The sequence below is a fragment of the Mchenga conophoros genome, linkage group LG4 (assembly GCF_057382185.1).
Source record: "Mchenga conophoros isolate Kocher_MC1m ecotype Shallow Benthic linkage group LG4, M_conophoros_male_GT1.1, whole genome shotgun sequence".
Lineage (NCBI taxonomy): Eukaryota > Metazoa > Chordata > Actinopteri > Cichliformes > Cichlidae > Mchenga > Mchenga conophoros.
In genome coordinates this window covers 21,212,098-21,238,411 of record NC_140529.1, presented here as the reverse complement: position 1 = coordinate 21,238,411, position 26,314 = coordinate 21,212,098, and the positions used below count along the sequence as shown (strand labels likewise).

General features: G+C 37.0%; 3 protein-coding genes across 4 annotated transcripts; all 3 read right to left on the bottom strand.

The window, feature by feature from the left end:
* Positions 1 to 1,948: 1,948 nt before the first annotated feature.
* LOC146575986 (galectin-1-like) lies at positions 1,949 to 3,703 on the bottom strand. The gene is made up of 3 exons (XM_085272514.1): positions 3,699 to 3,703; positions 3,370 to 3,541; positions 1,949 to 2,095 (listed from the first exon to the last, which is right to left on the bottom strand). The coding sequence occupies exons 1-3, from the start codon at positions 3,701 to 3,703 to the stop codon at positions 1,949 to 1,951; spliced, it is 324 nt and encodes a 107-aa protein (XP_085128640.1).
* A 3,568-nt stretch (positions 3,704 to 7,271) lies between these two features.
* Positions 7,272 to 8,655, bottom strand: LOC146575985 (beta-galactoside-binding lectin-like). Of its 2 annotated transcripts, XM_085272610.1 has the most exons (4): positions 8,586 to 8,652; positions 8,430 to 8,439; positions 7,599 to 7,770; positions 7,272 to 7,418 (listed from the first exon to the last, which is right to left on the bottom strand). In XM_085272610.1, exons 1-4 carry the CDS (start codon positions 8,650 to 8,652, stop codon positions 7,272 to 7,274), a joined length of 396 nt encoding a protein of 131 aa, XP_085128736.1. The 2 variants fall into 2 exon arrangements, with proteins under 2 accessions (XP_085128736.1, XP_085128737.1); XM_085272611.1 differs by lacking the exon at positions 8,430 to 8,439 and having other exon boundaries at positions 7,599 to 7,786; positions 8,586 to 8,655.
* Positions 8,656 to 20,712: 12,057 nt separating this feature from the next.
* Positions 20,713 to 25,066, bottom strand: LOC146575984 (beta-galactoside-binding lectin-like). Its single transcript, XM_085270950.1, has 4 exons — positions 24,978 to 25,066; positions 22,192 to 22,271; positions 21,530 to 21,701; positions 20,713 to 21,280 (listed from the first exon to the last, which is right to left on the bottom strand). Exons 1-4 carry the CDS (start codon positions 24,984 to 24,986, stop codon positions 21,134 to 21,136), a joined length of 408 nt encoding a protein of 135 aa, XP_085127076.1. The 5' UTR covers positions 24,987 to 25,066; the 3' UTR covers positions 20,713 to 21,133.
* Positions 25,067 to 26,314: the final 1,248 nt, after the last annotated feature.

The following is a 26,314-nucleotide window of genomic DNA, read 5'->3' as shown; positions in this document are numbered from 1 at the left end:
AGGTTTTTAAGGGTGCGAAGCCAAGTCTCCAGTTCAGTAATCCTGGCATCCAGAGCTGCCAATCTCTACATTTATTATAAGTATCAATACTGCTAAAGGAAGTCGAGGAGTAACACACTGAGCAGGAAAGTGCAGGAGGAACAAGTAAAGAGGCCATGCTACTAGTGAGTCAGCTACAAACTAAGCTAACCTAGCAAATCCCCAAAGACACAGTGAGGTGAGGAAATACTGTGAATATAATTAGCGGGAGAATCAACAAAGAATGTGCTTTGGATAAAGTGAAGATGTGAAGATTACACTATGAAATAAGCAGTTATATATAAGTTGTTAATTAAATTGGCTACGTAGATTAATCAATCAATCACTCAGTCAATCATTTCATTTATTTATACACATATTTAAAAACAACACAGGTTGACCAAAGTGTTGTACAAAGTAAAAAGTAAAACAAACACACACAAAGAGAACAAAAAAACTCACCCACACACGGCACAAAAAAAATGTTGATTTATGTACCTGTGCATTTTCAATTTTTGCCGTTCCAGATGTTTTATGTTTGTTTTTCCTACAGGTGCAGCAGTTGGCGATACATTGTGCATTTCTATTTGTATTATATCCTTTTACTATGTCTGAACCTGAATCCTCCCTTAATTATGCTGCAAAAGACCAATGCTGCTGGGGGCTTCCCTGAGTGTTTCTTTTTTTACTCACCTTTTTCACTCATTTATCTGCTTACATATGCATTTAATTAGTAGTTATTATTACAACTTCCTATTTGAACTGTGAAGTTTCTATCTTTCATGCCGAGGAAAACCCAGTGTTTGCAGAGAATGCTACTTGTCTGACTGCATCGTGCCAGGAGGGATTATGGTGTGGGGTTACTTTTCATGAGTTGAGCTCAGCCCCTTACACTCAGTGAAAATAACTCTGGCATTTCCAGATCAGTTTATCTCTAGAAGGGATTTAAATGGTCTTCATATAAGAATACACAGAACATAAAACATTGCAATGCCAAAATATGGTCACACAGTTTCCAGTTTTGGAGCCTGTCAATTACTGAAGGCTGTTTATATTGTGATGACTCTGTCTGCCTGACTATCTGTGTTTGAAAATATAGTGCAACTTTTGCTATTAATCTACAAAACTGACCATAGATACCAGCAAAAGTTGGGGATTGCACTCTCACACTATTTTGCTCCATTTTTTGAGATTTTTAGTTGAACTTGGAGCTACCTACAGAGTTTTGCTCTCGTTAGACATACATACAATTTAGGATTAATTATTCATTTAATAATATCAAGTAGAATAGATATATATTGTAATTTGATCTGTAGTACAAACCTTGGTACATACAGTTACTGTGAGTCAAAGCGGACCCTCATGTTATGAAATATGACCCATAATAAGAATTAAATTACAGACCACAGCAGTGACAGTTTCACCTATGAAGTAATTTCACAGGGGACGCCCAAAGGCATCATAAAACATTCCATGTTAGTGTAACAAGAATAAGGAGTCACCAGAGTCATGTTTTTTCATAAAAGAATGTGTTTTAAATAATGTTGCTGCAATAAAGAAAGAACAAATGGAATGTCTTGGGAATTCAAACAAATGCTTTAGTACTTTCAGACACCTTACAGAAAAACTTGATCACACTTTATTTGATTTTTGCAAGCAAACTGCTAATTCCAAACAGAAAAATCACTTTGGCTACTTTAAAACTTCAGTTATCTGTGTCAAGGACCAAAGAAAATATTTATCTTACATCCCATCTTCACACCCAAAGCTGTTTGGATCAGGCTCTCAACAAACTAAATTCCTTTAAGATAAAAAATGAAATTAGTGATGAAATTCAAGGTTGGCACGGTCACCATCCACCTTTGGGGAGATTACCTACTGATAGACAAGCAGAAAAATAAAACAAGCAATGTGAATTGATGATGTAGATTTACTTGATCTCAATGCTTCTAATTTCAGCATCTTGACCAAATCCAATGACAGAGTACTTCCTTGCACCCATGCGGTTGGGAAAACAGAATGTTGAGCCATTTGGTAAAGTCACCACAAACTCTGAAGGTGTGAATTTAATGGCGATCTAAAAAAGACATTTTGAGTGAAAAGAAACAGAGAGACAAATTATAGATTGATTGTAATACACACACACACACACACACACACACACACACACACACACACACACACACATATATATATATATATATATATATATATATATATATATATATATATATATATATATATACATACATATATATATATATATATATATATATATATATATATATATATATATATATATATATATATATATTAGGGGTGCAACGATATTCGTATCGATATTGAACCGTTCGATACAGTGCTTTCGGTTTGGTACGCATATGTATCGAACAATACAAAATTTGTAATTTATTTTATCAACTTTCCTTCCCCGACGTCCTGGGGCTAGCGATTTTTCCAGTCGGGCTACCAAAATCTATCTCTTCCCTGCCCGTCGGCCTATCGCAGGAAGGAAAAATATATGTCAATGCTTTTGCATTCTTTCGGAAATGTAGCTGGGTAATTATGTCATTGGCATCGGTGTCAATATGTGACATATTGAAATCGCGTTTGAATTTGCGCTTGTTTTTTTGCTTTCACTTTGCAATCATGCGAACTGTGTATAGAGAGCGACAGCACTGATCTGTGAGTGATGATAATTTGTGCACCAATTCCTCTGACATCGTCTTATCAATCGTTAGCTTACTATGCAAACATGACAAGAGAAATCTCCCGCAGCAAGCTTAAACATGTGAGAGGTTGATCGCGCAGAGAATCGCTGAGCTTATGTGAGTGCGTGTGTAAAAGCAGCAGGATTTATATTTCAGTTCTGCTGAGCCAAATAAGACAGGTCAGGGTGAAGAAGTGACAGCCAAAGAAAAGCTTACCACAAAACGGAAAAGTTATGACAAATCAGACTATAAGGCAAAAAGAAAGTGCAGCTTTATGGTTTCATGGACAAAAGAATTTCTGTTGCTGCAATATGACGAGCTAAATAACCAGGGCTGCACATAAGTGGTCCGCAGGTGCGCATTCGCTGTCAAAATAAAAAACACGCACAAGGGTTAGGGTTAAATTTAAAAACTGTACTTTTGAGTTAAAATATATATTTATAATTTTAATAAATGACAAATTAAAAAGGCATGAACATTTTTTTGTATCGAAAAAATATCGAACCGTGACACCAAAGTAATTGAACCGAACCGTGAATTTTGTGTATCGCTGCACCCCTAATATATATATATATATATATATATATATATATATATATATATATATATAAGGTGAAAATACAGGCACACACTCTCATACCTGAAACTCCTTTCCCTCACAGAAAGGAAAGCAATCCTCATGTTGCTCCTTACACCAATTTCCTGCCTCCAAAGAATTGCAGACAAATTTATTTATCTGTCCCTTTGCATTAAAGCGAGCGTTGAAATGAAATGCAATTCTGTCCACGCTGGGGCCAATATCCAGCGTGAATCTGCAATGTACAGACACACAAATATTTATTACATCTTATATTCCTTTTAGCATGCGTAGGAAGGACATAGGGCTGAAATAAACTGAAATACAGATATAGCATTTTTGACACACATTTGCAAATAATTTTGCTACAATAAATTTAAAGGACCATTCACCCCATAATCAAATTCTAATGACATGGCCTCCTTGTTCACCTGATCTGAACCCCATTGAGAACCTGTGGTCCATCATCAAATGTGAGATTTACAAGGAGGGAAAACAGTACACCTCTCTGAACAGTGTCTGGAAGGCTGTGGTTGCTGCTGCACGCAATGTTGATGGTGAACAGATCAAAACACTGACAGAATCCATGGATGGCAGGCTTTTGAGTGTCCTTGCAAAGAAAGGTGGCTATATTGGTCGCTGATTTGTTTTGTTTTGTTTTTGAATGTCAGAAATGTATATTTGTGAATGTGGAGATGTTATATTGGTTTCACTGGTAAAAATAAATAATTGAAATGGGTATATATTTGTTTTTTGTTAAGTTGCCTAATAGTTATGCACAGTAATAGTCACCTGCACACACAGATATCCCCCTAAAATAGCTAAAACTAAAAACAAACTAAAAACTACTTCCAAAAACATTCAGCTTTGATATTAATGAGTTTTTTGGGTTCATTGAGAACATGGTTGTTGTTCAATAATAAAATTATTCCTCAAAAATACAACTTGCCTAATAATTCTGCACTCCCTGTAGAGTGTGGGAGGAGCCTTCAACCTGAGTGATATGTGAAACAGCCAATAGGATTGTGCCAGTGCTAAACACCCACTACCTTACTCATAGTCAAATTATAGACCATAAATAACTAATTTAGAAGTTAAAAAATGTTTGCATATGTTGGTGGTTAACATCCCACTGTTACACTGTTTGTTTGAAATGCCTCCAAAAGACTGTCTGAACTTGAATAAACCTACAATTCTCCTTCTTAGATCTTCACTGACTCTTTTGGACTTTTCAGTTGTTCTGAGGGGTTAAAATGGGACTTGACAAAAATTACAATAATATCTATTCAGAGCTCCAGGAGATTTTCTTTGTGTAACGGTTGTGATGAGCTGACCTGTGTTGCTGCTGCTTTGAAGTTTACTGCTCTTTAATGATTTGCACAACTAAATTCAACAAGGTGTAAGCAGATGCATCCCATAATGCTTTCCATTAACTACTGTTTATATTGTCTTTATCATATAGAGTATAAAGTTGGTATAAAAACTGAATGCAGTGAATGAGTCAAAGTATCACCAACATAAGTTCTAATTTACCTGAGCTGCACATGATGTAATAGTGACCATGAATACACCGTCACTGTGCACCAGTGCAACACACACACACACACACACACACACACACACAAATTATACAAGGCCTAAGGTTCAAGAAGCCAAAATGCAATTCAGCCTTTGCTCAACTACTGTGAAAGAGAGAAGGTGCGACAGAAATCATAGGGAAATGTTAGAACGTGCTTATCTTACTGTCTAATAGGTAACTTTTATGCATATGTCTTCTCATCTGTCACTGCACTCCATTTAAAAAAGGATAAATGATACAAGGTCTTTATTTTAATTTGCTGGGTTTATCAAGCCAATGAGGTCAGAATGCAGTTCAGTTTCTGCTCAGTTCTGATACTGGGAACACATAGCAGAAATGAAATAGGGAAATGTTAGCATGTGCTTATCTTGCTAACAGATAACGTTCATGTTTATGCATGCCTATGCAGATGAGAAGGAAAAAGAAGTAATTATTGTACATATATGCTGTATGGTGAACATTTTGACCTTAAAAGATCAAATATTCAACATTAAAATAATGTTTAAAAGTGAATACAAACATCTGTTTTAATTAAAGCACAGTTCAATTATAGACTAAGCTTGCACCAGCTATCAGTGTTTAAGTTATGTATTAAGAATGTCTATAAAACACAGACAAGTAAAAGTAATATTAATAGTAATACAGAGCAAGAAAAATGACCTTGACAAAACCACGGGGCAGCTAAAAACAGGAAGGTTTCTGGAAATGATTTTAAATAATCATTTGTTGGAAAGTATACAGAGTTTAAAGGATGACATGAAGTCTTGAAGCCTTGAGATGATTATTCCCATTGTTACCATCTTGGCTGTTTTGCTAAAATGGTTGGAGGGGAGAAGAATTTGAGGGGAATTTACACTAAGCAAAGTTGATCTGAGCACCCACTGTCCTCCAGTGATAACACTAAGGTACTTCAATAATCCACATTCTGCAAAAACCTTTCACTACTACTTCCAATAAAGAAAAAGAGACAACTATTATTACACTGTTATAACAAAATGTGATATAGAAAAATAATCACATATGACTCGCCTGAGTTTATTGTAAAAGTGGCAATTTGTTCTCACGTCATTCAAAAAGCAATCAGTATAACTAAGTAAATAAATATCCTACTCTTCTTGGGTAAATGCAATAATATCAGAGTATTTGTGGGGATATTTCTCCAGTAAGTAGTAGCTTCAAAAGTAGAAGTCAACAACATTGCTCAGCATTTCTTAATAAATAGCAATAATCAACTCACCTGATATTTAAAATATTTAAGTTTCCTTTTCAACGGTTTAAAGGTTCAAAACATTTAAAACTGTACCCTATCCACTTTCTCAGAAACCAAATCTGCTGTAAACCAAAAGAAGTTTACTTAAAAAAAAAAAAAGATAATTTTTCAAAAAGAATTATTGAATCCCATTTATTATGTATATGTACCACCAGCAGCTGGAGTCATTTTATTGAAAGCTTTCTCCACATTCTGAGACTACACTGAAGTAAACTGCAAAGTTGCCATCAAAATGACATCAAACCACTTTTAGTGTTTTCTATTCCAAGCGTTGATTGATATTGCATTAATAATTATAATTATCAATTGTAGTTGAGGAAGTATTAGAAATACAGCAGTGAGGTGAGTGTTTAATGGTTGTAGTGGTTATTAATGGTTATGTCCCGACAGTCCCACAATTTTCTTGCCATTTTCACATTCATTAAAATGAATGACTGTTTCATTTCATGTCTGTTTTGTGTTAATTTCTTATATAAATCTGTGCACGATGTTGTGTAGATATTTTTCTCCAAAAATAAATCCTAATAAATAATAATAATTCCAAAATCCTGCTTTGAAAAACATTAATTAAGGATTAACAGTTCATGTATAGACTAGTAGATAGATTAGTTATATGTGAAAAATTAATCTATGGTATAAACACTTCTCATAACTTAAACTGGACCCAAAACTGTGAAGGTATGAAATATGACTTGTATGTAAAAGGTCAAATCACAGAGCGGGGCAGTGCCTGTGTTTCACTGGGAAAGGATGAAAGGCATTGTAAAACAAGTATAAGGAGCCACCAGAGTCATGTTTTTTTTCATAGTAGAACATGCTTTATTGATGCTTTTGCAGGAAAGAATTGAAAAGTAAAAAGTCTTGGAAAATACAAATAGTGAATAGTGAAGCATTTAAAGGCACATTAAAGGAAACTTGATGATAGTTTACTGTATATGATTCTTGCAAGCAAAAAACTACAAATCCAAACCAAAAAATCCCTTGGACTACTTTAAAACTGCACAGTTCCATAACAGGATGTTCAGTCATCTGTGTGCAGAGCTAAAAATCTGCTGCCAGACAAACAGAAAAATAAAACAAGAATTTCAATTCAGCAATTCAAGGGTGGATGTCGTTTTACTTGATCTCAATGCTTCTGATGACAGCATCCCCATGAAAGCCCATGACAGAGTATTTCTCTGCACCCATGCGATTGGGGAAACAGAACGTTGAGCCATTTGATAAAGTCACCACAAACTCTGAGCAAGTGAACTGAATGGAGATCTAAAAAGGCATTTTGAGTGAGAGAAACAGAGAGACAAAGGATGTGAACACTGTAATATAGCTCAGAAAAAGGTCAAATAATGACGTTTTTAATGTAATCAAAGATACCGTGACACACATTTTCCAACAGAGATTGCATGAAAGAACAAGGCTACAATACGGACAAACACACTCTCACACCTTGAATTCCTTTCCCGGGCTGAAAGGAAAGCTTTTCTCATATTGCTCCTGATGCCAATTGCCTCCCTCAAAAGAGTTGCAGACAATTATATTTATGTGTCTGCTGTCATCAAAACGAGGGTTGAAATGAAATGCAATTCTGTCCTCGCTCTCACCAATATCCACAACAAACCTGCAATGAGAGAAAGCTATTACATTACATTATACAGTATTTAGGATCAGAAAATATGGGACTAAAATGGACTGACATAGAGATACAAAATTATCGGCACAGATTTGCAAATAATTTTGCTACAATAATTGCCCCAAGATAGTAAATCTTAATAAAATGGTGACAGAGTGTGATTACCTACCTTTCAGGGAAAGTTCACCCCCAAATAAAAATTCTCATATTTGCACATTTTATATCAGTACCTTTCAAACTTCAGTTACCTTAACCTCCTAAGACCCAAACTCTTTCATGGCATGCATTTTTAATTTCTCTTTTCTATTTGGGCTGATTGGGACCTGATGAATGAAAAAAAAATTACCTGATTTTTTATTTTTTTTAACCTAAGTTTTGTTTCTGAGAAAAATTAGACCCACATGAAAGGACATTTGCTTTAAATTCAATAGGACAGTGGCACAGTATAATGTCCTCGTAAGTGGATATCGGGCCCTTGTAGAGCAAAATTTAATTTAATCACCCAGAATGTGATGTCCACGTATGTGGACAAAAGATCCTAGGAGGTTAAAGAGATACTTTACAAAATCAAATTTTCTAATTTTTCCTCTTACCTGGAGATTTAGTTATCATTTTTGTGCAACTTTTCTCTGTATAATAAGATGTACATTTGTGGAACTTTGATTGAAAGTACAATTACTCTTGTTACTCCAAAAAAGTCTCCAAAAGCTTTTTATTATAAATATATTTTATTTTTCAACTTTACTATGACTCACTCACTAATTTAAAAATCCTAATACATCTTATCCTTAATCAGTATTTACCAGATTTGATGACTCCAACAACAGTCAGGGTTTGTTCGACCTTGAAGGTCATGTTCTTTATTATCATATCCTGTACAGATAAAGACAGGGATTTTTGGTGATACTGCACTGGACAGTGCTGTTTACTGGCTGAAGCTGAAATAATAAATGACTCCAAAAAGAGTCAATAGCATTACAAAATAGTGATGCACCCATAATAAATAATGCCCTGCATCAACCATCTGTAGCTGAGAAGACAAAATAACAATTAAGAAATGATTAATGCACACATATGCTCTGTGATGAATATTTCAATGATAAAAGGCCATCAAATAAATCCAAAATGTCAGAATTATGAAAAAACAACAAACCTAAAAGCATACTGCTTATACTTTAGTTTAAGCATAACTCTGCTGATTTAGTTACATCAACCTGGAAAAGAATAAGCTTGTACCATCTGCTTAAGACTGTATATATTTACTTACCTTCATCATCTTGGCATATGTAGTAGGTTAAGTACAGCTGAGAAGAAATGAGAGTTCTGCAGGGACTTAGTCTCTCTGCACCCAGGAAGACTGCATTATATAGAGTGTGGTAGGAGCCTTCAATCTGAATGACATTTCAAACAGACAATATTACTCTGCAATTGCTTAAGACCCACTATTTGACCCATTGTCAAATTATAGACCATAAATAAATAATTAGTAGTTAACAAATACTTGCAGATGTTGGTGAAAATTAGTTGTTAACATCACACTGTTACATTGTAACCTGTATTTGTTCTTTGGACTTTCCCATTGTTTGAAATGTCTCCAAGAGACCCTCTCGACTTGAACAAGCCAGTGTGGATCACATAAAATCCCAAATAAATTCAAACTTGTGCATCCCATTCTTATTTAGAAAGTCATTAAAGATGCATGGGTACAATAATTCCATCATGGAAGAAGAATAGTTCAAAGTAGGGCTGGGCCATATCATACCGTTCACGGTAATACTGGTATAATGTTGGGCAACGATAAGAAAATGAAAAATCGCGATAGAATATGGGTCAAACTCGCATGCGCAGTGCCTTTGTTTTCATACGCACATGGCGGAAAAAGCATGGCGGCGACGGATAAATGAGAAGGGCGAAAGTGGATCGTTGAATGAAATGGATGAACCAGAATTGGTTTGTAAAAATGCTGCAACTTCCGTGGTCTGGAACTGGTTTAGCTTTTCGCTTTCACTGGAAATGCCTTTTGGTTAAACTGTCAGCAAGGAATTTGCATTTGCACTGTTACATTTTTATAAAGCTTTAATGCACATAAAAAACAGCTGCTTGTTTAAGTGAAAATACATTGATTTTTTGCGCTAATAAAGTTGTGGAGTTGTAAAGTATTTTGTCTAGTGTCAATTATATCGTCAATTATATCGTCAATTATATCGTCAGTTATATCGTTATCGCAAATTTTCAAATGTATATCGTGATAAATATTTTTGGTCATATCGCCCTGCTCTAGTTCAAAGAAATTGACTCAAATTACCATGACATTCATGCCCATTATGACTGTAGAGAAACATTTTTAAACTACGAGTGAACTCTTTATGAAACATTTTATAAAGTTTAAAAGGGTTTAAATTAATTATAATTTAATTATAGTATGTTTGGTAAATGAGATATAGTTCCTTTGTTACTGAAATTCTTTTTTTTAAGTTGACATTCATTCTATAAATGTTTTAAACTTAGTGCCCAACTTTATATAGCACATTTAACCTTATTTCAATTAACCCTTAATGATATAAGAAATCAACAAGATTTTGATTTTAGCCATTTACTGTATGTCATTTACACTTTTCCAAACATATTTACCCCTGTATCCAAAAAAGCTCAAACACTACAGGATCTTCCGCCTAGTTTATCAATCCAAACAGGCCAGAAAGCAATTCAGCCTTTGCTCAGCTGTGATACTGGGAAAGAGAGAAGGTGTGACAGAAATGACACAGGGAAATTTTTTGCATTTATTTCTTTCCCTTTCTAAGAGATTACTTTTATACATATATCTTCTTATCTACAGTCCTTTCCAAACACATTAACCCGTATTCAAAAAAATTTGATATGATCTGACAGGTTTGTGTTGTATTCTACCTAGTTTATCAATTCAAAGAGGCCAGAATGCAGAAATGACACAGGGAAATGTTCTTACTATCTTACTGTCTAATAGGTAACCTTTATGCATATGTTTCCTTATCTAGTCACTGCACTCCTTTCCAAACAGGTTTAGTGCTTCATTGAAAAAAAAAAAAGGCCAACATGTTCTGAAAGGTCTTTTTTGTGTTCTACTGAGAAGGTGTGACAGAAATTACAGGGGAATGTTAGCATGTGTTTATCTTGCTGTCAAACAGATAACTTTCATATAACTTTCATGTCTATAAATGGCTATGCAGATGAGAAGACAAAATAAAGAGTTAAGAAGTTATCAATGTACACCAAGGTTTTCATTCGTTTTTATTTAGTTTCAACTTGAGATTTTCATTTAGTTTTTATTTTTTTGAAAATGCTTAGCTTCAGTTATAGTTTTAGTCTTTTTTTGTAATACAAGTTGCATACAAGGGGAAAGACTGAACAAAAGAATTCGAAAAAGTTATGTGTAACAAAATCTTGTAATATCACAAATCAGGTAACCTTTTTTTAATGTATTGATTTCGGGAAGATGAACAACCATCCATAACAGTCAACTGTAAACGATGTATGGCAGAGTAATCTTGGAATTAAGGAAAATTCAGTAAGCACAGTGAACATAATTACAGCAGCACCTGCAAGCTTATGCAAAGGGTTAGCTTCCTTGCCTCCTTGTTAGTTTTATTATCAATTTCTGCTTTGCTACATCCATCGTAACCCCCATGAGAGTATTGACTCTTGGCTTGGCTGCTTGCAGAAGTCAAGTCGAGTAGCGCAAAGTCTATGGTGATCGTCTATAGAAAGAGAAACATGTTTGATAAGTTTTTTTTATTAAGTTACACACAAATAGCATTCTCTGCCAACAGGCTCACAGAACATAAATATGTAGAAACAAATAACAGACCAGAACCAAAGAAGCAATGTGTACAAGCAGGTGACAAAGACAAGTTTGTACAACACATGGCTCCGTAACAGCTCCAGTGTTTCCTGGAATTGATTCGGAAACACTAACAGAGTTATTACCTATCAGTGAAATTTCCCCCAGATAGTCTTGGTTGAGATCTGGTGACTGTGGAAGCCATGGTATATGATTCACATCATTTTCATAATCAACTATTCCCTCTTCAAATACTTAGTCACAGGCCAAAGATAATCTCTCATAGCAACTTTGCACTGATACGACTCTTTTCCCTTTGACAAGTGGACCCTAACATGGGAGCAAAGTGCAACAATGGGGGTGCCCAAATTGACAGGCTGCATCCTCCTGAGGACCCGGCCTTCACGACCTACGTGGCCCGGGTCCTCCGAAGGCCGGGTAGCCTGAAGTGATCGGCTGTGAAACTGGACGGTCTAGCCTTCAGTTTTGCGTCACCAGCTGTCTCAGTGGAGTTTAATAAACCCAGCTGTCTGCTCCTTCCTATCTAAAATATAACAGGACACTGGCGTAAATTTTCAATCATCTCACACTTCTGTTTAATCATTTTTTCTGTTTGACATTTATTCAGCTGTCTGAAAACTATAACTTTAATCTCAGCCAAATCGATTTACTCACAAACAAATAAAACACTGAAAAAAGCCAAACAATAAAAATTTTAAGCTATCTGAGTGACTTAAATCAAATCAAATCAAATCAAATCACTTTTATTGTCACATCACATGTGCAGGTACATTGGTACAGCACATGTGAGTGAAATTCTTGTGTGCGAGCTTCACAAGCAACAGAGTTGTGCAAAATACAATAATGTAAACAAGCAAAATACAAGAATGGCTACATCTGAAACTAATAAATATATGTACAATATATAATAGTATATGCATTTCTGGATGTGTATACTAAATATTTTTCTACGTGTGTGTGTGTGTGTGTGTACACATATTTTACAAATTAAATAGAGTCAACAATAAATAAAATATATAAAAATATACAGAGTTGAGACATGTGCAAAACAGTGGCATTACTGTACAGTATGGAGTGCATAATGTTAAAGTTCCAGTAGTGAAGCTGAGGTTTCTATGAAGTGTTCAGCAGTCTGATGGCCTGGTGGAAGAAGTTGTCTCTCAGTCTGCTGGTTCGGGACCGGATGCTGCAGAACCTCCTTCCTGATGGAAGCAGTCTGAACAGTTTATGGCTGGGGTGACTGGAGTCCTTGATGATCCTCCCCGCTTTCCTCAGGCACCGCTTCCTGTAGATGTCTTGGAGGGAGGGAAGCTCACCTCCAATTATCCGTTCAGAGCACCGCACTACTCGCTGGAGAGCTTTGCAGTTGTAGGCGGTGCTGTTGCCATACCAGGTGGTGATGCATCCAGTGAGGATGCTCTCAATGGCACAGTGATAGAAGGTCCTGAGGATGCGGGGGCTCATGCCGAATCTTTTAATCTTTTATTCGACTTATATATCATGTTCAACCTGAGAAGCGAAAGACCGCAGAGGGGTTGAAAACGATGTACCGGGAGTTTGCTATTCTCGCCCCAGCTAACTATCGAGCTGGTGGGTAACAGACGTCTCCGAAAACGTCTGAACACTTTTGCAAATATGTGATATCTTGATAAGCTGAGCAGATATTTGAAGTTTACACAGCTAAAAATATCTGAAAAGTTTATTTTGTGACCCAGAAAGAGTAATAAGAGTAATATTAAAACTAAGTAGCTGCCGCCATTGCTGGAAACTGGAATTGGCTGGGCTGCGCTATGAATTTTGGGATATGGTGGGCCACGAAGGATACACCCGACCCATCCTTCAAATCTGGGGAAAAGGAGGACGCATTTGTCAGCTGCATTCAGGTTATTTTCCAACCTGTTTTGGCTCAAAGGAGCAAAAGAAAAATCCTCATCAATGTTGGAGTAAAATCTTGATGCTTTTATTGTACATACGCTGATAATTGTTGCTCTTGTGTCATTGTAAACCAGTAAAAATAAATAAATAACACATTGGGATCACGCTGAAGATCACAGACCACAGCTGAGCCATCAGGTGGGATAAAGGAGCTGGAAACATCACCTAATAAAGAAAAAAGACAACAGACTGAATGAAAAACAGAAGTCGCCTTCATTGCACATTTTTGACCAATCAGAAGTCCCCTTCTTTCACTCTAGACATTTGACCAATCACCGATCAGGATGAATTGCACTACCGTATGGTCCGTCCCCCTGCCCAAATCCTGACCGGGGCATAGTGTTATTATTATTACTGTATTATGGTTACAATATCAGTAGTGCCAACATGACCAATTATATTTGCGATAACAGGCCAGAAATGCTTGTACGGAAGAGGATTAGGGCCACTTGTTTATCACACAAATGACATCTAATGAAATTTTCCATTCAACATTTGAACGAATCCCCCAGCCAAATAATGATAATAATAATTTCCCGAGCCTTTCGGTTCACACAGAGGAGGGTCAAGGTTGAATGCACCTGCCAGAACTCAACTTTAGGGTTTTTAATGCTGTTAATGCTTAACAGAAAACTCAGCTGTACTGCTGTCCTGCATCCCACTCTGGCTTCTTATTCTTATATTTATTTTAGTTTGTTTTCCAGATACAATAAAAAAAAAAGACTATAGTACCTCGGACTGAAGTGGAGACCTTCTGCTTTAATTTAAGTGGTTTTGCAGTTCGACGTTATCAGAGGCTCAAAATTAACTAACTGACAAGCAGTTTCAGACAAAAATAGCAGCTGACTCATGATCATTTATCATTGGGGTGAAACACAACACACACACACGCACATTATCATAAAAGACTGCAGTTCCTAGTTTATATTAAATCACGGGTGAAGGAAGAGGAGGAGAGCCTCACCTGCTTTATAGCTGTGAAAGAAAACCTGTAAGACAAGCATAGGTGTTTATGTAGCTCTTTTTTAAAGGTGTAAAAACTGGCAAGTTAAGTTGCTTGTGTTTCTTCCCCTCAAAAACCTTTTCACATGATGAACACAAAAGACGCAACCAATGTACAGTATATACAGTGGCACATTTTTATTCATGGATCATACAGTACAACACACACCAAAAACATTAGTCCACCTCCTAATCCGCTTCCTGTCTGTGTTCTGGGTCAGGCCAGAGAATCTCATCCACATCACAGACTACATTGGCCCTAGCCAGGCAGCGGGGGTAAAATCCTCTTGCATGCCTGCTCCACCCCTGGCATGCATCTACTGATATATCTAGGTCTTCCATGACCTGGAGGAGGTGCACACGGACATAAGGTTCTCTGTCGTACACCATAACTCCTCTGTTGGGTTTAGAAAGGAAGAGTATGCAGGCAGAAAGATGTGCACAGACCCTCCACTCTGACCAAGGACATTTACAATAGCCCAATGGCCAGTTATGTTCCTCCACCTCCTCCCTGGTGTCTTAGATCTCCTTCTCCTCCTCGACCTCTTTCTTTGCATGTCTTTGGATCCATTGAGCTGACTTTGGCCCTTTTGTCTATCCATCAAAGTTTCTGATTGGTGTGTGATACATTTTGACTCCTAGTGTTTCCACTTTGTTAATTGTGTGCTAATTGAGCTAAAGCTGTGCTGATGTGAGTTAACATTATTGACTGCTAGTGCTTTTTAAGTAGTCACATGGTGTCAGTACTGACAAACGTAGAGATCTGTGTGTAGAGTTTTGCAGTAACAGTTCACCACATCTGATTCATGTGGCAAAGCAGGGGCATAGTGTTTATAGCTCAGGGAAATGGGTGTGCTTTTTGGAAATTAGCTTTATGGTTTTGAAATTTGGATTCACAAGATTGGTTATAGTGTTTAAGCAATCGAGAAAAACTGTAACAAAATTTAACCGAACACCTGTTCACTAAGGAGTGCCAAAATGAATTAAACAAATATGTCATTAAATAATTAATTGGGTAGGTAATTAAAGTTTGAAATAATTAATTAATTCAAAACATAAATAATGATAAAATATGAATTCACTTCATTTATATGTTTATGCATATTTTACTTACTTTGAATTTTAACCAATTAATGTTTATCACATTTAATTAACTCATAATAATTAATGACACATTTTACTTTCAATTATTTAATGACATTTTTTATTATTTAATTATGTGTTTGGTTAAATAATTTTGGCACTCGTGGTCCTCCATAATCTCACTGCCAGCCTAGCCTCCTCTTGTTTTGTTTTTTTTTAACTATCCCCTTTGATGACTAATTTATATAAATTGTACATTATTAAAAGTGTTGAGCAGCCAGCTGTGCCACTTTCACTGAAGTCCGTCCACTTTATTTCTCTGAAATCATCAAAGCTTTTGGGGAAAACCTATTTATTTACTTCAGGAATTAAATGATACACAAAATGTGTCATATGGAGCTAACTGGTAACTCATTACTGCTCACAAAAAAATGACAAGTGACAAAAAGTGACAACGACCAAAATGAATCCTCTAGAGTAACAAAAAGTTTCTGATTTGCTTTACCTTCTCAAAACAAGGTTTTTTTGCGCCAGTTTGTTTGAGGAGAAATGAGCTCAGTCAAAAGATGAAAAAAATGAAATAAGAGAAAAACATATAAACACAAAGGTGTGCCAGCTACTTACAAGTAGGCCCAGAATGCAAAACAATATCCTTTGCATCCTGAAAATAAATATATGCACATTAGCAGGCAATCCAATTTGTTTTCCTGTTCCCACGAGTCCTTGTTTGAGTTTTTACCTGAACTATTCGCTCCTTGTTGTGCGTCTTCACATCTCAAGTTGCAAAGTTTACCCAAGTTTTCTTCTCTGTTGTGCGCTCACAGCCTCTTACTAAAGTACAAGACTAACCCTGGCAGCAGCAGCAGACTCCCGCAGCACAGAGGCGTGGGTGTTATTGCAGTCGGCAGAGTGAGGTTATAAAAGTATGGTTCGGGGAACCCCAGAGGCCTTACAGCTTTTTCCGAGTGGTCTCTTTAAATGTTAGGCTTCCACTGATCAGCAAATGTGAATCTAGCAGTCCAAGTTAACTGGACTGGACAATCTTTGGTTGTCAAAATTTATTGTGAGGATAAGGAAAAACTTTATATACATAACTGCTGCTGTTAGAGCTGAAACTAGAAAACGGACTGCTTTGTGATTACTGTGAAGGGAGTGTAGTGCAGGCAGTGGCGGTCCTAGCCTGTTTGGCGCCCTAGGCGAACACTCCCTCTCCCTCTCCTCCTCTTCTTTTCTATTTTTTCTAAACTGAGCACCTGATGGCTTTGAACTTTTCTTGTCCATGTTCCATTGGTTTTGATTTTGCACTCCAGTATGAACACCCATCCCCGAACCCGAGGATCACCACAACATAACCTAACAGACCTACACCTTAGTTCACAGATTTGCTTTGTCTAAGGTGTATTTCTGGGATTTCGCACAACCCAGGATTCAAATCATGAATACATGATGGGCTTGGATTTACAACATTATGAATGAAATGTGCTCTATTTGGAAGCAGCCGGCCCCAACCCTGTCGACGGGGGCGTTGTGTGTGAGACTTTAAATCATCAAACTGTAAATTATAAATTTTAAATTGTTATTGATCCCTTTACCCCTGGTCCTAAAGTGTATGTTTATTTCCTTTCTCTTCTTATATATATTGTTTGTTTACTTGCACTGCTGTAACTGGAGCCTCATCATCTCGTCTCTATATACTGGACTGTATGTAGCAGAGATGACAATAAAGTTTACTTTGACTTCAGCAGCAAGCAGGCGCACCGAGGGCTCTCGCGCTCACTTTTCACGTATTTCGAAAAAACATCGGTGCAAATTATAAGTCTGTATCATGATGTCTGGTGTTTTTCTGTTTGTTGGTTTGTTTTTATTTCGTTTTATTTTGCGAGCTGGTTATTAGATGCTGCTCCAGCCAGCCAGAGATTCCCCCGCCGCCCCGCCCTCTCCTCCCTGTGCCGCAAGCAGCAGGCGCACCTCGCAAACGGAGGGCGCCCTTACTCCCAGCAAATGGGCGATAGAAAACCGATCGGTGCCTATGCCATTCCCAATATGCGCTGGCATGACGTCAGGGCAGCATGAGTACGAGCAATTCTTTTTTTTTTTTGCCGATGGTGATGCCGCCCCCACCACGATGCCACCCTGGGCAACCACCCGTGTCGCCTGTATCAAAAACCGCTACTGAGTGAAGGGACATCTTTAAAAAATTATGAGCTAACAATAAATAAATAAATAAAATCCTATAAATTCACACATTTCTCTGTTCCAAATTATAGCACCAACCAAGCCTGTGTCATTATTTGGTCAATAGCTGCTTAAAGCTCCTCATTCCCAAAGTCAGGAGTACTGTGGCTCACTTCTTTCTGAAAATCAGAAATTCTCATGAGGCACTTATGATGATCTTAAATCATTACTCTAAACAAAATCTATCAGAAAGTGATGCATTTACTTGTACATACATTTACTTGAAAATGTTATTAAAACCCATAAACATCACAGGCTGTTGGCTGTTGCTAATGCTATATCCATGCTTTATCAATGCTTTGGTTATATCCAAAGAGGTAAGACAAATGTGTGACCTACCTGCTATATCACAAACTAGCCAACTTCTATGTTTCAATTAACTTTTCACATAAATGAATACATTCATTTACAAATATGTACCAGTACATACTTGTGAGTAATTTCAAACTGGATTTCTGTTGTACCAGCAACCCACACTTTGAGCATCTGCACCAATCATAGAAGCATGACTGAGGAGAAGAATAATGGACCCTGGGAAGTAGGCTATCTATTCGCTCATGAGGCTGTCTCTAAAGCATGATCTCACTTGAAACTTGTAAATTTACTATAAGTGTACTGTGTGTTTATAGATATTCTGCGTGTGGGTTCATGATGTGGTTTAACACAGGTTGCCTATGCTTGAAGCAAACTGTCAAAGTTGGCCTTTCCTCTGGAACTGACCCAGAATAGGCAAAAAAAAATCTCACGCAGTATAAAAGAGTCTTTTAATAAAATAATAAGTTCAAGGTACTTAGAGAATGTGCACATTTGACAATCAGCAGATCTATTGCCACAGAAAATATGTCCATAGACAGAGTATGGTGTGCACTCACACGCATTCTTGCAGACACACACATAAAAAACACATTTTTGTATTTTTTTCCACTATTTACATAATTAGCTGTGATCAGAGGATTAGCAAAGTTGATCAGCTTACTTCTGAGTTATTATTCCACAATAAGTTGATCTAGGCACTCACTGCCCTCCAGTGGTCACAGTGAAGTACTACAACAGTACACATTCTCCAAAGACGTTTCAGCATTGGTGCAAGAAAAAACTGAGGCAGCTGTTATGGCACAGTGACGAAAGGAAAATCATGAGCACTGATGCAGGTGTGAAGGTTTCTGAGGATGTTTACTCTGAGTGTTGGAGATGTATAGCTTTTAATTGCCAGTTTTTTTACACTGGAAGAAATGAAGCTTATGTATAAGTCTAAGAGGGAAGATTTGTAATATCTCATCTGCCTGCTTTGCTGGGTGTTTGGCTGCTAATCTATTCAGTACATCACTACCACTTTTCTATGCTCTTAATCTCAATACTAATATCTTTACTCTTGTCCATTCATTTTGTTGTCAGCCTCTGCCCTCACTGACACACAAAACAAAACAATGACTACACAACAGACTAGCTACACAAGAAAACACACTAAGTATACACTCCACGCTAAACATCACAAATCTCCCACATCTCAAAACTTGCTCTCTAACCCTCACTCGCTCTGTCTCGCTGCCATCACTACCAAAACCTTCGCCTCTTCCTAACCAACCAAATCCCAAGTGTTGAGTTTTTTTAAAAAATTGCTCGACGTAGTACGTTTTTCAACCAATAGCAAAGAGGTGTCTTTTTTTCTTTATTTACTGTTTTTGCACTGTCATTAGAAAATGCTTTAAAAAATCCCCCAAAAAAACCCACCAAAAAAAACTTGACGATAGTATTTAAGAACTGGTGTATACTTTCAAGTCCAAACTTTCAACACGGCCTGAAACAGAGACTCAGCGTGGCTGCAGCTTGTTGCTATGTCAGTTTAAATCAGTCATGTGATTTGGAGGTGTGGCGTGTCTGTGGACCCCAGAAGGTTAATAACACTCACCTTCATTCCATTTCCAGAGTGTAACAACCAACCACCTGTGTGAAATCTGAAATTGCCATGGTGCTGATCCATTTGGTAATGGTGGAGGCAATATATTCAGTTTAAGAATTTATATTCACTCTTAACTGTAACTATGTTCAAAGTGTTAGTGTTATCTTATTTTAATAAACAACACTGTCATATACAAAACTGGGGTAGCAAGAGATCATCTTAGGGTGGAACAGGCCACCTCATACCACTCTTCTAAATCCGCCCCTGACCTTGTGGTGTTTTTCAGACTAAGTCCACAATAATTATTGCAATTATTCATTTTAAATTATTAAAATTAGCTATTAAAATCATCTTCCATTACATCCACAGTAGTTCAGGAGTGCTAAAGGCTAATTACAACATAATGGCCTACCAGCCATGCTGCCCTCAGAGGTGCTGAGCAAAGTTGTAATTATATGAACAACCCCCTCATTGGTCCACTGTTAACATATTCACAGTGATTGAAACGCTACTGGTGAAAACACGTGGTTATCCACTCCCACCTTGTTAATATTCAGTGGGTGCTGAAGAAGGTTTTATAATACAGCAGTGAGGACAGTGTTTATTTGTTGTAGTGGTTATACATGGTTATATAAATCCTAACATTTGCACAATGTTCTCCTTATTTTCACTTTCACATAAAAATATATAAATCTGTGGACGTTATGTGTTCGTGCCTTATGTAAAACCACGCATGGTGTGGTGTCAATGTTTTTCTTCAAAAATAGGTGTTGTAAAATCAAACTAGACCCAGACCCACCTGTGACACATGAAATACTGCCTATATGTAAGGGTTAAATTACAGAGCCCAGCACTGGCTGTGTGTCACCTATAAAGTAATTTCACAGGGAAAGGATGAAAGGTGTTGCAGAACAAATAGAAGGAGTCACCAGAGTCATTTTTTTCATAAAAGAAAATCCTTTAATTGATGTTGTTGCAGGTAAGAATTAAAAAGTGGAATGTCTTTTGGAGCATTTTGAGACACATTAAAGAAACCTGACCACACTGTACTGTATATGAATCCTGCAAACTGCAAACAGAACAATAACTTGCTTTAACTGCTTTTCTGGTAGAGTTCCAGAAAGGGGTGTTCAGGTTCAGAGCTAACGATTCTAATTTTTAAGGCTCCTTTTTTATGACCATAGCTGTTTGGACCTGTTTCTCAACAAACTCATATCTTGTAAGCTATGAAAATCTATAATTAGATTAAAGGTTAACAAGTTTTCAGGAAGCTGAAGACCTAGGACTTTATATTACCTGCTGCTAGACAAACAAAAAAAGAACATTTTTCACATCCAGATATGAGAAACGATGGCGCTTTACTTGATGTCAATGCTTCGAATGCGAGCATCCCCATCAAAGTTTAGGGCCGAGTATTTCTCTGCACCGACGCGGTTGGGGAAACGGAATGTTGAGCCATCTTGTAAAGTCACCACAAACTCTGAAGGAGTGAATTCAATGGAGATCTAAAAGGTATTATCAGTGAGAGAAACAGACAGACAAAGGAATCAAATATTGTAATAGATGTGATGTATAACGCTCAAGGTCTTGCAGATGAATGTGCGGTATCAAATAATGAAGTTCTCAAAGATGCAGTGGCACTTATTTTCCACCAGAGGTCACTCTCAGAGAGAGGCACTATACAGACTAAAGAGGAAGCTAATAGATTACATATGACCCATGCAAGGCTAAAATATAAACACACACTCTCACACCTTGAACTCCTGTCCCAGGGAGAAAGGAAAACTTTGCTCGCGTTGCTCCTGACACCAATTGCCTCCCTCGAAAGAGTTGCAGACAATTATATTTGAGTCTCCATGGGCATTGAAACGAGGGTTGAGATGAAATGCAATTGTGTCCTCGCCGGGGCCGATATTCACAGCAAAACTGCAATGTACAGACATGTGACAAACCTCATTTACTTTAAATAAGTAGCTCAGTCTCATTCTAATGGGGAATTTGAAAGAGAAATAAGCATAGTAAGTAAAATACAAGGGAAAGAAGAACAACAATCAAGCACGTTTCACGGCTTAAAACCACATTTACCTTAAATTACTGACTCAATTAAATTCTCATAATCAATTTCAAATAGAAGTAACTGAGTCAAGTTCAGAAAGATACATGACATGTTCTATAGCTTTATTTCTGATGGTTCAGCTACTTTAAAGAGACAGCTAACACAGACAAAATCTAATTTACTCATTTTTTTTAGCCAAAAACACTAGCTACCAGTGTTTGTACTAAATGATAAATACAGTGATAACGACACCCTGTCAAGAATTAATTTTGCTGAATATCGATTGAAGATTTTTCTAACTTTTCTGTGATTCATTCATTTACAAACTCATGACACAGCTCGTCCTTTATCAATACTTACTCTCCAGCCTCAGGTTTGGCGACTCCAACAACAGTCATGGTTTGTCCAACCTTGAAGGACATGTTCTTTACAAACATACCCTGTGCATAAAAAGAAGGCAAGTTTGGTGATACAGTGTATTATTGTCTACTAATACTACTGACTTTTATTAGATCCAATTATTATTACAGCTTCAGGCAAAAAACAGCACTGGTATAGTCTCGGCCAATTCTCCAATCCTCACTTTATCCCTGGAAACTGCAGAACATGTGTTTTCAGTTATATCCCCATTGACTGGCTGGTCAAATATTCCAGCTCTTGTGTCCTGAGGTTGCCAGGGACATTTTTCTGTACGCCGATTTTGGCAGAGACTGAATGTTGAAAAATGATGAGGGACAACTGTTAAACTGAGTCAAATTTTCCTCAGTGCAATACTAGATACCGGGAGTGGAAAAACACTAAGCTTAGCAGAAATTCAGTTCCTGCTGTACATGTGGCAGGGAAATAGTGGTTTGTGTAACAATTAGGAAATGGTCATTCTAATAGGGAATTTGAAAGAGAAATAAGTATAGTAAGTAAAATATAAGGGGAAGAAGAACAACAATCAAGCACGTTTCACGGCTTAAAACCACGTTTACCTTAAATTACTGACTCAATTAAATTCTCATAGTCAATTTCAAATAGAAGTAAATAAGTCAAATTTAGGAAGAAACACTAAATGACATGTTCCATAGCTTTGTTTCTGAAGGTTCAGCTACTTTAAAGAGACAGCTAACACAGGCAAACTCTTCCACTGAAGGCAAAAAGTCCAGGTGTACAAGTCCTTAAAAGTGTATTCTAAAGATGTAGGTTATCATATAAGTCTGTTAGACTCTTATGTCTATTCATTTCCACCTAAATTCCTAACGCAACTTTTATAGATTTTTTTTTTATTCATTTGTATTTCTTCACTGCCCACCTTCATTTCAAGGCACAAAATCAGAAACCTACCTGTGTGGGTTTTAAATGCTGCAGTTGTTAGAGAAACATCCTAGATACAGTCAACAAGAAACCAAACACATTTGCTAGAAATAACCATGAATACTTGATCATATTAGATCATGCAAACAATTCAATTTTAGATTCGCTTGTGAAGAGACCAAACTTTCCCACTGAACATGACTTTGAAGACTTAGTTGTTGATAAAATAATTTACATTGCTAGGTTAACAAACTGACAGGTCGCAATACCTTAGAGCAGTGGTGTCCTGCAGGTTTTAGATGTGTCCTTGATCCAGCACAGTTAATTTAAATTGCTAAATTACATCCTCGCCATGTCTTGAAGTTCTCCAGAGGCCTGGTAATGAACTAATCATTTTATTCCAGTGTATTGACCCAGGGTGATATCTAAAACCTGCAAGACACCGGCCCTTGAGGCCTGGAGTTGGACATCCCTGCCTTAGAGCAACATTTTTCACCTCAACCTCTTCATGACTGTGATTCTCAAATCCTACAGAAGAGAAAGTTTTCCAAGGACCTCTGCATATTCTGTAACCCCAGTTACATGTTCATTGTTATCTGCATTATTAGATCCCAATTAAACTAAATTCTGTTCATCTTAAATTATATGTCACCACCATATCAGAGTTTCTATTGGTACACAGATAACAGTACTTTCATTTATATCCCCTTTGTAGACACACAAACATGTAATGATCTGCACTGTTCTATAAACAGGCTGAAATCGTGGCACGCCACAGCTCACTGCAAAAAATATAATTTATTTAAAGATCAACCAGTGTAAGTAAGGGAGGCATAGTAATGTGAACATTCTTCCTCTGTTAGAAAGTGTGTTTGGCTGTGCTGGACTGGGCTTGTGTCCGAGCTGGCAGTGACGCTGCATGTCTCCCAGACATTCTGCCTAATGAAGGAATCTGAATAAAGTAATGTGTAAGACATGATACTTCACTGAATCTGTCACTGGTGTGATGATGAAATTGAGCTGGCAAGTTATTAAAACAGTAACATGTTACTAGTAATAAAGTAATTATAAAAATAAACTTCACTGAACTGAATGAATAATTGTCATTTCTGTGTGAAATCAACAAAAAGTGAATCTTAACAGTGCCAGGGACATTATTTGAGAGATAATTACACTTCTGCTTAAGGGTGAACTGTTGTTGACCCCTGTTTGGCTTAGATTTGCAGGATTGTTGGTTCTTCTTCTTGTTTCTATGTTATTACTTTATTTCATTTCATCCCTTAATGTGATTTAAACCACAACACCCCTTTAGCCCCAAAAAAGAAAAAGAGATACAAGGTCTTGATTGTATTCTGACTATTTTATCAATTCAAAGATGCTAGAATGCAATGCAGCCTTTGTTCAGCTCTGACACTGGGAAAAGAGAAGGCGTGACTGAAATGAAAGACTCAAGTGTTATCATGTGTTTATATTACTAAGGATAACTTTCATGCATAGCCATGACATTGATCTATTACTATAGATGAGAAAAAGAAAATAACAATTAAGTAGTAAATAATGTAAGCATATGCTCTGTGGTGAATATTTTGACCATAAAAGGTCATCAAAAAATTCAAAACATTAGAACTCCTAACAGCTCAATAAAAACTAAATGCAAACATCTGTTTTAGTTAGTTCAGTTTAGCTGATGCAATTACATCAGCCTGGTAAATATAAAGCTAGGACCAGCTGTCAGTTCAATGCTTAAAATAGGCTTGAAGCCTAAGACTGTTGATATCAGTAAACCAAAGAGTCATATGAAAATCAAAGTAATAGAAGTTGACTATTGTTGTCAAAATTTTACTTACATTATTCATCTTGGCAGATGCAGAAGGTTAAGTACAGCTGAGAAGAAATGAAAGTGCTGCAGGGCCTTGCCTCTCTGCACCCCACCAGATGACTCCAGTATATAGAGGGTGGGAGGTGCCTTCAACCTGAGTGACATTTCAAAGAGCCAATAGAATTGTGCCATTGCTAAACACCCAAGAGCTGACTCACAGTGAGATTAGAAACTGCAAATAACTAATGTAGCAGTTAACAAGCAGATGTTGGTGAAGTGAGGCTAATTAGTGAAAGATCATTTGTTAACATCAAACTGTTACATTTTAACCTGGTGGAGCTGAGCCTGACTGTGAGGGGAACTGCAGACTTGGAGTTAAAAATAGAAGTGTATTTGTTACCAGGGAGACAACTAAATATTTAGCAGAGCCAGCGGTCTTAATGTCCACTTACTGTATATAGCTCAGGCCATACAATAAGATCAAATGCCGGCATTTGGAATACATCTGTGGCAAATTCTAGGTAGAGTTGAAATTAAGTGAAATGTTGGAAGTGAGTCAGATCCTCAAAATGATTTGAATATATGACTCACACTTAGAGCCAGAGTATACTGTCAGCTGCTGACAGAAGACAGCTGCTGTGAGTGCAGCAGGGTGGGTCAGTTCCACACATATCCACTACAATGTATTACAAACTAATGTAATTCAGAGCAATGTCACAGGAACCATTTATCAAGAAGTAATTTCTTTTACAGTTATCTGCTGTTTTTCCCTCTGTAACTACTAATTCTAGTCATATTTGCAGTGTAGGGCTGCTCCAAACTAAATTTGGCTAATATCTCATCATTTAAGAATCATTTAAGAACCATCATTTAAAACCAAGAGTGGAGTTTCAGAAGGCGTTCTATTTTTATAATCTAGGTTCAGATTCCAGGCTGAAAACTTCAACCTTGTGACCAGTTCCCCTACACTTCACACATTGTAATGGTACAAAATAAAAATTCCTCCCTGTGCTTTATGACTTCTTTCTGGGTCATGTTATTGATTAAACACTTTTTGGCACCACCACCTCAAAATAATGTCCTGAGAGCAATAGAAAAATCACAAGATCTTTAAGTAAAAAGTACAAAAAGAACGCTTTAAACTAATTTACATAGTCCACACAGTGCAAATGGGTAATCATTCAAAAGCAACTCAACAGTCTATAAAGACAAAGAAAGGAGATATTCTTCAACTGCCAACTCAGTCATCTGATCTCAGCCCTTTAGCGCATACTTTTCAGTTATTAAATAAAAACTGAAGGCAGAAAGATGCACAAACAAGAAACTAAAGACAGCAGCTGCATCAAAGGGTTTCCATCGGCTCTG

Coding starts and splice junctions, on each gene's coding strand:
- LOC146575986 (XM_085272514.1), bottom strand. Junction 2,096..3,369: donor GTGAGGGAAAGGAGTTTCAG/GTATGAGAGTGT, acceptor TGTCTTTTTTAG/ATCGCCATTAAATTCACACC.
- LOC146575985 (XM_085272611.1), bottom strand. CDS start 8,652: ATGATAATAAAGAACATGACCTTCAAGGTCGAACAAACCCTGACTGTT. Junction 7,787..8,585: donor TGTTGGAGTCATCAAATCTG/GTAAATACTGAT, acceptor GTAATGTAATAG/CTTTCTCTCATTGCAGGTTT. Junction 7,419..7,598: donor GCCCGGGAAAGGAATTCAAG/GTGTGAGAGTGT, acceptor ATGCCTTTTTAG/ATCTCCATTCAGTTCACTTG.
- LOC146575984 (XM_085270950.1), bottom strand. Junction 21,702..22,191: donor GCCAAACCTGAGGCTGGAGA/GTAAGTATTGAT, acceptor TGTACATTGCAG/TTTTGCTGTGAATATCGGCC. Junction 21,281..21,529: donor CCCTGGGACAGGAGTTCAAG/GTGTGAGAGTGT, acceptor AATACCTTTTAG/ATCTCCATTGAATTCACTCC.